This window comes from Schistocerca gregaria, chromosome 2 (genome assembly GCF_023897955.1).
Source record: "Schistocerca gregaria isolate iqSchGreg1 chromosome 2, iqSchGreg1.2, whole genome shotgun sequence".
NCBI lineage: Eukaryota > Metazoa > Arthropoda > Insecta > Orthoptera > Acrididae > Schistocerca > Schistocerca gregaria.
Window position 1 is genome coordinate 891,184,995 of NC_064921.1, and position 12,560 is coordinate 891,197,554.

General features: G+C 39.5%; 1 protein-coding gene across 1 annotated transcript in view; it reads left to right on the forward strand.

Moving 5' to 3' along the window:
• Nucleotides 1-12,229, forward strand: part of LOC126335333 (tetratricopeptide repeat protein 39C-like) — an 80,976-nt gene extending 68,747 nt beyond the window's left edge. Inside the window, exons 9-10 of the mRNA XM_049998490.1 lie at nucleotides 1,243-1,463; nucleotides 10,522-12,229. Coding sequence (XP_049854447.1) covers nucleotides 1,243-1,463; nucleotides 10,522-10,635 — 335 coding nt within the window. The 3' untranslated portion in view covers nucleotides 10,636-12,229. The remainder of the gene's footprint in view (nucleotides 1-1,242; nucleotides 1,464-10,521) is intronic.
• The last annotated feature ends 331 nt before the right edge of the window (nucleotides 12,230-12,560 follow it).

Below are 12,560 nucleotides of genomic sequence, written 5' to 3' on the forward strand. Positions count from 1 at the left end.
CATACATTTACACTTCTCCTAGAAAATCTGTATCATCGTCATGGAATCACCCAATAAATACATACATTTACAGGTGCTGCCATGTACAACTCTGATGCTGTATAGTGTCACTGGATGATGTGTCCGGAATGGGTTCCTAAGTAAAACTTGAGCTACTAAGTCCCCTCTACAGACTCTAGGGTGTGTAACATGAATTGTAAAACACCCTGTATATCCTATCATATTCACAAGATAACAGAAAATTTCAGCCAGATAAATTTTCTTGTTTAGTTCTACCAGAACAGGTCATATATTACTTTCTGCGTAGAAAAGTCATTATGGAAGCCAAACTGAATTGTTGTTATAAGGCTATCATAAGAAATGTGATGTACTACTCTCTTATAAGTTTTATTCTAAAAAAAAAAAAAAGAATTGGAGACCCATGAAGGATGGAGATGAGTCTCTAATTTGAGACTACTCAAAAATTTCCACTTTTGTGAATATGTGTTACTACTGTGCATTTCAATCTTTCGGGAAATGTAAAGTGACTCAAGTGAGTCACTAACAAGTCCACAAAAAATCTTAGTATTTTGGTTGAAATACCTTCTTGACAAAAAAAGATAATGTTTTTCAATGACCTAATTGTTTTTGCGATCTTAACAAGTTGATATGTCATAATTGATGTCAGCAGATGGAGTATACAATGTATTACAATGGAATTAGGAGCCAATTATTTGAATCCAACATCTGTCTGTCTCACTGCTATCGTCATGGGGTTAAACATTCCCCCGTTCTCAGTTTAATCATATCAAGCATATGCCAGATTGTCTCTACAATGATCTGGTCTTGAAATCTGGCATTTTTTAGCTTATTGTCTTGTTTTTGCATATTTATGTCATGGTAGACTATGCAGAATTGCAGTGTGCCTGTAAGTATTGATCTGCAGTAGCCCTGTGCATTAAATAATGCCCCATCTTGTTGTCACAAAATTCTTTGACCCTACATGCTTCCTTTCTTCTCTTTTTTTTTTTCCACTCTAATTATTCATGACGTTTTGTAAAAGAAAACTGGATTCATTTCTTGTAAGAATACTTTTAATAAAGAATTAAATTTCTCACTATGTGTCCTACATAACTTCTACCTGTTATTTGTATGTATGTGTCCATTTGAATTGCCTCATAATCACATTAATATTGAGGTATTCTCATTCTGTTCAAATTATGGTATAATTTTTTTTCCCATTACGATTTGTTGTTTCCCCAGACTGCCAGTCAACTACAGGCCTGGAACCAATGACTGGTCTACGGCATCTGGTGATGGGTGCAGCACAGTGTTGTTTGGGACACACTGAGGAGGCTATAGCCAACTTCCGAACTTGCTTGGCCCGACGTAAGAATGTTGATGTCGACAATCTGGTGGGAGATCATCACATTTCTGCCTTTGCTCTCTATGAGCTGGGAGTGCTGCTGTGCAGGAATCCTGAGGTAGGTATCTTATTATCCCTTAACTCTGTGATATTGTTTTCTGGATCAGAAACTGCTAGAGAATTTGGGAAGACTGTGGCTCAGACTGCCATTGACCTCTCTGATTTAGGAAATCCATTGTTTTCTTGTATCACTTAAAATAAACATTAAGATGATGGTTATCAATGGATGGTTATAAATTAATATATAAATACCTAAGACACTGACAGAGTTCCTTTTCCTTTGTGCAAGTGATTCACTCATTAATGACTTTGATGTTGATAGGATGCTGGGACTATTTTCCTTCCTTCTTCATTGAGGTAACATGCTGTTCTCGTAAAACAATGGAATAGATGAGGTTGGCCAGAAGCAACATTTTTAACTTACTTTAAGTTGTTGCTTTGCAACCAACCAGTAAGCTTAAAGTTCAAAAAATTTTGTAACTGCACTATTCACATCTTTTTGGAAAAAAACAGCTTTAATGAAGGTAATTTCTTATGCTAATTTTGTAATAATAGACATCTTTATTCCCTCACCTTTTAATACGTTATGTACACTGAAGAGCCAAAGACGCTGGTACATCTGCGTAATATTGTGTAGGGCCCCAGGAGCATGTAGAAATGCTGCAACACGACATGGCATGGACTCGACTAATGTCTGAGGTAGTGTTGGGGGCAATTGATACCATGAAACCTGCAGGGCTGCCCATATATTTGTAAGAGTGGAGATCTCTTCTGAACAGCATGTTACAAGGCATCCCAGGTATGCTCAATATGTTCATGTCTGGGGAGTTTGGTGGCCAGTGGAAATGTTAAAACTCAGAAGAGTGTACCTGGAGACACACTGTTCAGGATGTTTGGGGTGTCGTGTTATCCTGCTCAAATTGCCGAAGTTCGTCGGAATGCACAATGGACATGAGTGGATACAGCTGACATCAAACAGAATGCACTTCTTAGAGTTGTATCTAGACGTATCAGGGCTCCCATATGCACATGCCCCACACCATTACAGAGACTCAGCCAGCTTCAACAGTCCCCTGCTGACATGCAGGATCCATGGATTCATGGTGTTGTCTCCATAGCTGTACACATCCATCGGCTTGATACAGTTTGAAGCAAAACTCATCCGACCAGGCAACATGTTTCCAGTCATTACCAGTCCAATTGTGATGAAGCAAGCTGGGATAATTTTAATTCCCCTCTTGTTTTTCCATCTGCCTCCTTAAATTTGTTTTGTTACTTTCAACTATTTACCATTAACATATGTGAATATAATCTGAATTTTCATAAAAGGAAAATATTGGTCCTCAGTTTTAAAGAATATAACGCCAGATCTAATTTTGTGCTTAGTTTTATGTATGTAATTGATGTTCTAATTTACTTTGACTAGTCCTAGTTAATATTGTTTGTTATAGGGTGAAGTCAGTGATTGTTTCATAACTTAAATTTTATTGTTGACATATAACAAAGTATAAATTCTGGAATAATTGTAAACATTTAGAAGACGAAGTACTAGTAATCTTTAAGTATCTATTTAGCTCTATTCAAAAACACGTTAGCAAAACCAGTCCTTCATTAATTCCAAAGTAATTAACAGTTCTGTCAAAAGTGTTGTGTACATAATTATATATGTTAATTTCATGATTTAAACAAATAATTCACCCTAACTCTGGCAGTAGAAGAGACTGTTAAAAAGATGAAATTTTTCTATGTATTCAGTTAATTGAGTGAGTTAAGTTTTAAATGTAATTCCTGTAAATTTCACTTCAAACAATGTGTAGTTTCAGCACCTATTATTGTGATGATATATAAGGGCCTGATTTTTGGTCATGAGACAGTCAGTCCACGGCCGAGTTTCAGACGAGTAACCTGTGCTGGTTAGAACAAAACCAATGTTTCAAATTATCTGTGGAATAAGTGTTAAACAATTAGGCCGTATGTAAAAACAGTGACAGCGTCTGCTCCATATGTACCTGTTTATTATTCAAGAACTGTGAATTTTTTGGTTAGGTTTTACTGTTGTTAGATGTTCAACAAGGAACTATTGTAGCAATATGTGGAGTTTTGCCTGCAAATTATTAATGGGGTGTATGGAAGGTTTAAACAATAGTGCACTGGCCATACACATATAACTGTGTATTATTAGTGGGTTGTGAACAGTGAAATTAAAGTACTGTAAAATGTAACTGTGCATATGTTGGCTAAATCATTTAAAGTAGTCAGTGTCGGAATCCACAACCAATTTTTTCAGCCAGTGTAGCGACGCAGTACGTCGACACCAAGAACAATTATCAACAAATGAAGAACTAAAAGCATGTGGAACTGATACACATGTTGACGGGCCCAGGCAAGGCGTAAAGCTTTGTGTCGTGCTGTCATCAAGGGTAAAACAGTGGGCCTTTGGCTCCAAAATCCCATATAAATATCGTTTCATTGAATAATTTGCACGTTGAGACTTGTTGATGGCCCAGCATTGAAATCTGCAGCAATTTGCAGAAGGGTTGCACTTCTGTCATGTTGAATGATTCTTTTCAGTCGTCATTGGTCCCATACCTGCAGGACATTTCTCCAGCCGCAGCAATGTCAGAGATTTGATATTTTACCAGACCTGATGTTCACAGTACACTCATGAAACAGTCATACGGGAAAATCCACATTTCATCGCTACCTTGGGGATGCTGTGCCCCATCACTCGTTGACAACACCACCACTTTCAAACTCACTGAAATCTTGATACCCCTCAGGGGGTTCATGGTTCTCTCATGACTTTGTACACGACCCCAAACTGTTGCAGCCAAAGCTTCCTTCCCTGGTTGCATTTCCTTCACGCTGCCCTCCCTCTCTCTCCTTGCTCCTTCTCTGTTGCCCCCTCTTTCCCCTCGCTTGGCATTCTGATTTATGTCAACATGGCTACCCACCAATTTTCCTGTATTGGTTGCAGTTTTGTTCCTTTTTCCTGTTCTGCCCTGTCATCCTTTTTTGGCATTTAGGTCTCTGCTTGAGGTTTGACCTCCAAATCAAAATTTCCTATTTTTAGTGGGAGCCACTTGGGGGAAGAACTCCCTCCCTAGCATCTACAGTGTGGATTCCTCCCCTCCTTCCTTCTCTTATATCTCTCCCACTGTAGCCCCCTTCCACTCAGCTAGGTCACCAGCACATGTAGCCAGTCGGTGTGGTGGGCTGTTATGTACTCATATGGCTGAGCCCCCTGACAACTCGGGGATCACACTACTGATACCTAAGCTGTTCCCTACCCATGAATGCCAAGGAGTGGATGCTTATCTTCTTGGAACATTGGAACACCCAGCAATGTGTGCCGTGCCAGGCTGCCCTTGCTGTGGCTGGATGACGCCCGTGGGGAGAGCCCCGGTCAGAGTGGGTGGTATCAGGGTGGATGCTTGGCGCATGAAGCGTATCAGGCTGCAAAAATCCGGTTGTTCTCACACAGCTGTATCTTCGAATGGTGAAGGATCATTGTATGCTGCTTCATATGACTGTGCAACCTTCCTTTCCCTGGTTACACCATGGGAGGAGGGCCAGGCTCGCCATCTTGGGATGAAACACTTTCCCTGTTACCTCATCTGTACTAGGACAGATGGCGACACATCCACTGCCACAAAGCCATTGCTTTTTTGTGGAGAATGTCAAGGAAAAGTTTGGTGGAATGGAGAGTCTTAGTAAGAAGTGGTCGGGCTCCATGTTGATCAAAGCTTCTTCTGCCACCCAATCCACAGCTCTTCGTGCCTGTGATCGTCTTAATACACCTCACCAATCTCTGAGTACGGTTGAGGGAGTAGTTTTTCATAGGTACTTCATCCTGCACACAGGTGAGGAACTCTGGACTAATCAGGAGTGGTGTCGTGTTCATTTTGTTTGACGTGTGCAGAAGTGTCACAAAAACAACCGTGCCGATACTGGCGTCTTCATTCTGGCTTTCAAGGGGTACCCACCCAGAGAAGGTCAAGGTTATGTGCTACAGATGTGACATGAAGCTGTACATCCGTCCACCTATGCGGTGCTTGTGTTTTGAACATATGTCTTCCCACTGTATGGCAGACCCCCTGTGTGGTGACTGTGGCCACCACTCCATGAGGGAGGCCCCTGTGTTCCACCACCTGTGACAGCCACTCCTCTTGTTCACCAGATTGCCCGGCTTACAATAGAGAAAAGAAGATCCAAGAATACAAGTCCTGGATCACCTGTCTTTTGATGAGGCTCACCAAAAGTATGAGAGACTCAATTTTCAACTTTTGCCTCTGTTACTTTGTTTCCTCCTCCTACCTCTTCCTTACCCCAACCCCGTCCCCTTCTCCCCTCCCTCCAGTTCCCACTACCTCTAATCTGGGTGCCACTCCCACTCCCCATTCAAAGAAGGGCCCCCTTCTTTGCCAGTGATGGGCTCCCTCCCGAGACCCCTCTCCCGAGTGTCTCTCAGGCTGGAAGACTCCTGCCACCACTCAGCCACAAGAAGCACCATCTGTTTGCTTCAAGGTCGCCTGCTCTCCTTCAGTTCCAGATCTTGCAAAGCCTGTACTCTCCCTGTGCTCTGCTCTCCTCACATTGCACTGTCTACCTTAATCCAGCAACTCCACCTCCATATCTCCTCCTCGGCGACTTCAGTGGCCACCACCCACTGTGGGAATGTGTCACTTCAATGGGTAGGGACATCCTAATTGACCAACATATTATGGATTTTGATTTGTGTCTCCTCACTGATGGTTCCCCTACCCACTTCAGTGCTGCTCATGGTCCCTTCTCTGTTATCGATCTCACAATCACCTCCACTGCCCTCATGGTTTCCCTACATTGGTAATCTCATGATGACCTTTGTGACAGTGACCACATCCCGGTGATTCTGTCATTCCCCTGCTGCCACCAGGCAGACAGGCCCCCACGATGGGCATTCTGCAGGGCCAGTTGTCCTTTATATACCTCTACTGTACACTTCAACACACCCCTCTCAAATTCCATTGATGTAGTAGTGCAAGGCATCACTGCTACATTCTTCATGCTGCTGGCACTGCTATCCCCATATCCACAGGTCCCCCTCGTCATCAGCTGGTACCATGCTGAACCAAGGATGTTGCAGTCGCTCTCCAGGACTGCCTACAGGGCCTGCAGCAATTTAAGTGACACCCTTCACAGACCAACCTCCTTGCTTTTAATCATCTCCTTGCTAAGGCTTGTTACCTTATTAAGTGGAGTAAAAAGGAATGATGGGAGCACTACGTTTCCTCCCTGCAGACATGTGCCTCTTCATCATGGGTTTGGTCCAAGCTCCATAGCCTTCTGGGCCATGAGCAACAGTCAACTGTCCGAGGTCTTAACCTCCAAGGTGCTCTGTGCACTGATCCACTGGTCCTCAGAACAGCTTACGACACATGCAACACACTTTACGACATGTTCTGCGACGGCATCGGTGTCCTCTTCCTATCCTACTACCTTACTCTGGCAGAAACACAGAGTTGGACCAGACCCCCCCCCCCCCCCCCCCACCTCCTCCCTCTGTTTCATCCAGCACCATGCTGAGCCCTGTAATGAACCCTTCACTGAATGGAAAGCTCTTGCAGGCTTGCCTCTTCATGAGATACGGCCCCTTACCCATATTCCACCTACAACCAGATACAACACTTGTATGTTCCCCAGAGGCAACATCTCCTCAGGGTCTTCAGCCGCATTTGGTTCATGGGTTCTTTTCCGTCACAATGGGTAGACAGTATAGTATCCCCATCCTTAAACCCGGGAGGAACCCAACGTGTCTTGACAGCTACCATCCAATTAGCCTGACGAATGTAGTTTGTAAACTGCTCGAGAGGATGGTCAGATTCAAATTATTTTGGGTACTCAAATCTCAGCAGCTTTTGTCCCTGTACCAGTGTGGCTTCCGTGCAGGACGATCTCCAACTGACCGTTTACTCAGATTCGAAACCCTCACACAGGCTTTTACTCACCACTGGCACCTTGTCGCAGTCTTCTTTGACCTTCATAAGGCATACGACATGGCTTGGTGCCATCACATTTTAACTACCTTCCATGACTGGGGCTTCCATGGTCCCCTTCAGATTTTTATCCACAAGTTTTAATCTCACTGGTTCTTCCGGGTTTGAGTTGGCACTTCACTCAGCACCCCTCAGATTTGGGAGAATGGTATCCCACACGGTTCTGTGCTAAGTGTCACACTCTTCCTTGTTACCTCTGTTGGGCCTCTGATCACCATGGCCTTGTACATCGACGATTTTTACATCTGTTGCAGCTGTGCTCCACAGTGGCCTCACACGGGCCTCTGCGTGGCCCTCCCCCTTGACTTCCAGTTTTCTCCCTCCAAAACACAGGTTATACATTTTTGTCATCGACCTACAATACACTCCAATCCAAAACTTAATTTAAGCGACCACCTCAATGTTGTAGCACAGTCACATTTCTTGGGCCTTATTTTTGATAAGTTGACGTTGCTGCCCCACGTTTGCTACCTTATGACTACATGTATGCAGAAGCTTAATGCTCTCCGTCTCCTGGCCCACACACCTTGGGGTGCAGACCGTTCCACTCTTCTTCATCTTTACTGTGCTCTGGTCTTACTTTTTAAAATATATAGCTTCACATTCACTATGTCGCACCCTTTTATTTTGCTGTGAAAATGTTCATGGCTGTGCACTGAGGAGTCTGAGCACACAACTTGAAGCAATGTGAGGTGAGCATCAAGTTTCCTTTATTTCATGTGTGTTCAAAATGATTTTCTTTGAATAGATCAGCTTCATTGCATACGAAATCATCTGAGAAGTGTATAAAGAGATGGCAGAATGTTTTTAGGTCTTTAAATAACAGTTTACATTATGCCCTTGCCTGTGCAGTTCACATTACGAATAATTCTTTCTTGCAGCTTCAAGATTTGTATAACATTTCTTGAGTTTTGCCAAAACATTATGCCATATCTAATAATGGATTCAAAATAGCTATGGTATGCTAGTTTCCTGGTGTCTACATGAGTAGCATTGACTGAAATTTCCATGGTAAATGTAAGGCTGTTTAATTAATTTGCTAGATATTGTATATTTCTATCACGTTTATTCCTATGAGTTTGATGGAGTTAAGTTCTTCCATTTTTTATTATTATGAATAATACAGATTTCTTCAGTCTTTTACTGTTTGGTTTTAAAACTCATCACATGGGTTTTTGAAATGTTTAACATTACTACATTTAGACTAAACCATGTTTCCAAGTTACTGAATATATTCATGGTACTGTGTGGTATATTGTCAGCATTTTCATTCTCAATTTGGCAGATGCGAACAAGGTTAGATGAGTATTTATATTGAGAGGCGAGACATTTATATAGAACAGGAATAAAATTGACCCAAAGATTGACACTTGAAACACCTTGTGATATAGTTCTCACCAATGAGAAGTAATCTGCTCCATTTTATGTGATTATTTGATTCAAACCATTTCAAAGCAATATTCGTTATTGTACACATATTGAGACTGAAAAGCAGCAGAGCATGATTTACAGAGTCGAATGCTTTTGTGAGATCGTGGAATATTCCTGCGACTTTAAGTTTCCTATCTAAACATTAATTAACTTTTTCAATAAACTTATTTAGGGTGTCTACTGTGCTTTTACCTTGTTGGAAGCCATATTGGCTACTTGAAATGATACCGTACTGTGTAATAAAACTTTATCCCTGTGAAGCAGCAATTTTTTTAGAAATATTTTTGACGTGATTAGGAGTAGAGAAATTGGGCAATAATTTTTTATATCTTCTTTTGAAACTTTTTTAAATCATGGTTTATGTCTGCATACTTTAAAAGATTAGGGAATTAATATTCTTCAAACAATTTGTTTATTATGAGAGAGAGAGAGAGAGAGAGAGAGAGAGAGAGAGAGAGAGAGAGAGAGGATGAGCCATTATGCTATAAACTTTTTTAATTGATTTGGTGGGTATTCCATCCCAACCTCCAGAAGCCTTTGTTTTTAAGGGACAATATGAGATTTTCAACAACTTTTGTTGAGACTGTGTTGAATTTTTTAAGATATTTGCTGATATTACTTTTCAACCCAAAGCTGTTTTCTTTCTGCTTGTAATTGGCTACATTTAAATGAGATCTTGCTATGTTTATGAAGTACTCAAAATATTTGAGCTGCGGCTCTTGGTCTTGCGGTAGCGTCTCGCGCACGGGGTCCCGGGTTCGGTTCCCGGCGGGGCCAGGGATTTTGTCTGCCTCGAGATGACTGGTTGTTGTGTGTCTTTCATCATCATTTCATCCTTATTCACTCGCAAGTCGCCATAGTGGCGTTAAAGAACTTGTGGAGCGGCGGCCGAACAGCCCCGCGTGGGATCTCCCGGCCACCAATCCCATACGCTCATTAATTAATTAATTTATTCTCTTTATCCTGACACGTTCCACATCATTAAAAAGTGTCGTCTTCATTCTCTATGAAACAAATACTAATCTAATCTAATCTAAACCTAACACATCTAATATTTTAAACACTTGCCTTGAAGAAAACTTTAGTGAAAACCACAAATTGTTCTTATTCTGCAGTTTTGTACAGTGTAAACTTACTTTCTTGAAGATGAGATATTTCTTAATATAATTCCATATAATTCAACAAATTCAAATGATATTTATAGTGTTTAACCATAGCAGGCTATTTAGTTGTTTTTACTAACACGTCAACATCTCTCTCTCTCTTTTTACAATACAATCTTTACCCACTTGCGGCCCGTGGCTTTTTAGTGTTCTTCCTAATTACCTTACCAGTAAAAGTTACTTTCAAATCATAACTTGAACTAGTAATGAAGTACATTAAATTGGACATGAGTATATGATGTTTTTATGAATTTCAGCTCAGTCCATCTCTGTTAAATTGTTGTAAAACCATGTAAGTGCTATAATAACAGCTGTTAGATGCCAATAGTGTGGTAGCTGTATTTAGAAACATCACTTTGTTGTTTTGACTTTGTGCACTGTTTTTATGTACAACATGGATTTATTGAAGAATGAATGTTTAACTGTGTTCTATTTTTTTCTTTGAAGAATGTTTAAAAATATCTAGTGTTTTCTTGTTTTGTTTCAGTCATTAGAGGAAGGCAAACTGTTGTTACATCGAGCACAGACACAGTACAAGGCGTATGATTTTGAGAACAGACTGAATGTTCGGATTCATGCAGCTCTCAGAAGCCTCGAATAATAAAGTTTTGATTGTATTCTAAAGAATGAATACGAGCACTGAATCTGTCCAAGTATTAGTCATTGTAATTTACGATACTGATTCACTCTCAATGTGCTTCCGGTTTTTATTTTGTGTTTTTTTCCACTAAATTGTGCACATGGGAACTAAATCACACTTACACATTACCAATCTTAAAGGAAACCTGTGTACTCAGTAGTTTCATGTTATCAATATGTCATGAATTTTAGTAATCTTAAATTTCAGTGTGAATAGTAAACCCTCTCATGTTAAACTGAACTCCGTGTTTGTATTTAGTAAAACTTTACATGAAAATCTGTCGGTCACCTTACATAAACAGTTTCATGACTATTGACAAATGAACTACATATGTTGTGGGTGCATGATATCAAAGCTGCTACTGTTTATATATTATGGGCCTAAATGTGATTTTACATCAGAAAATTTTGACATATTTTCCTTTGGAGGTATTTATATTATCCAACTTTGTAATTCTTTTGCATTGTGTTGTCAAATATTCACATTTCATGCCAACTATAACTTACTACAATGTTGACATGTAATTAAAAATTGTGCAGAATTCCAGACTATGTGACATTTTAACTGAAGGAAGACTTGTTTTATTTATTTTTTACATAACTGTACTCTGTACTGTTGAATGCATTGTAATTTGATATGTGTTGTTTATAATATTTATCAGACAGTTTTACAGTATTCTATGTAATTCGGTCCCTGTTATTGAAATTAAATGTTACATCAACTATTTATATCTTTTCAACAGTATTAGTTTTTTTATTTATTTATATTAGTAAGATGATTGATAATCTCTATATTACATGTGACTTGTTATCCTCATTTACTATTTATAATACTGGTTATACAGTAACGCATCTCTGTGCAACTGAAGAAGCTGAGTATATATACTACTTTATTCTGAAACATTTTCAGCAGCAAAGTACATAGCGTAAGCTCCACATGTCTTCTGTTTTCCATCACTACATACAATTATTAGTACAGTACATGAAATGCATTTGCACTTTTCCACCATTAAAATAGTTCCAGCAACAGTAATGGGCACATGTAGTGCATAAGCAACACACTTTGCCACTGAAAATGTCCCTTAATAAAATGAGGTGCATGCTTGTACAAGAATATAAATCGTTGTTTCTTGTTCAGTACCATGTAGACATACCTGCATATTACCGGTGTGTTGTCAATAATATTAACATCACAAATCCGTTACTGTTTACAACTGTGATTGTTATTATATACAATTGTGATATGGTCTTTACCAAAACCATTGTTATTTAACATCTTTTTCTACAATTGACGTGTTTTTTGTATGATAAAAAATGTAGGCATCCATTTTTTTTGCACATTTTATGTAATAGTTTAATCTCTAGTCATATCACGGTTTCTGAGAAGAAGTACGTGTCATTCCTCTCATATATTTGTGTGTGTTATTTATTATTTTTGCTATCCTAATTTTTATGATTTTACTTTATGAAACAAAAAAAGTGAAATGACATTTCCTTAACTTGATGTTCCCATTCATAACAGTCAATAAAAATTTGTCTGAATGTAGAAATTGAGATAACAGTGTTCATTTATTAAGAAAGTATAATCATATTAAGAATTAATACAAATCATAAAAATAAGTTTTTGACTTCTCCACTGCAGTTGCTCTTGGACTGGACTCTGGAAACTTTTGATACTTTCTGCTAAATAATAGGAAGTAATACTTCTAATAATATCGATATTGCATCTTCCATTACAGTTTGGAAAAAAAAACTGCCAATACAGTTAGTGTGTATACTCAACATGGTATTGTACGAACTCTGTACAACAGTAACAACTGACAGCTGAGGCTGATTTGTCAGATAATTTGACAGAAATTGAGTCTTTCTTGTCTTTAATTGTGTCAT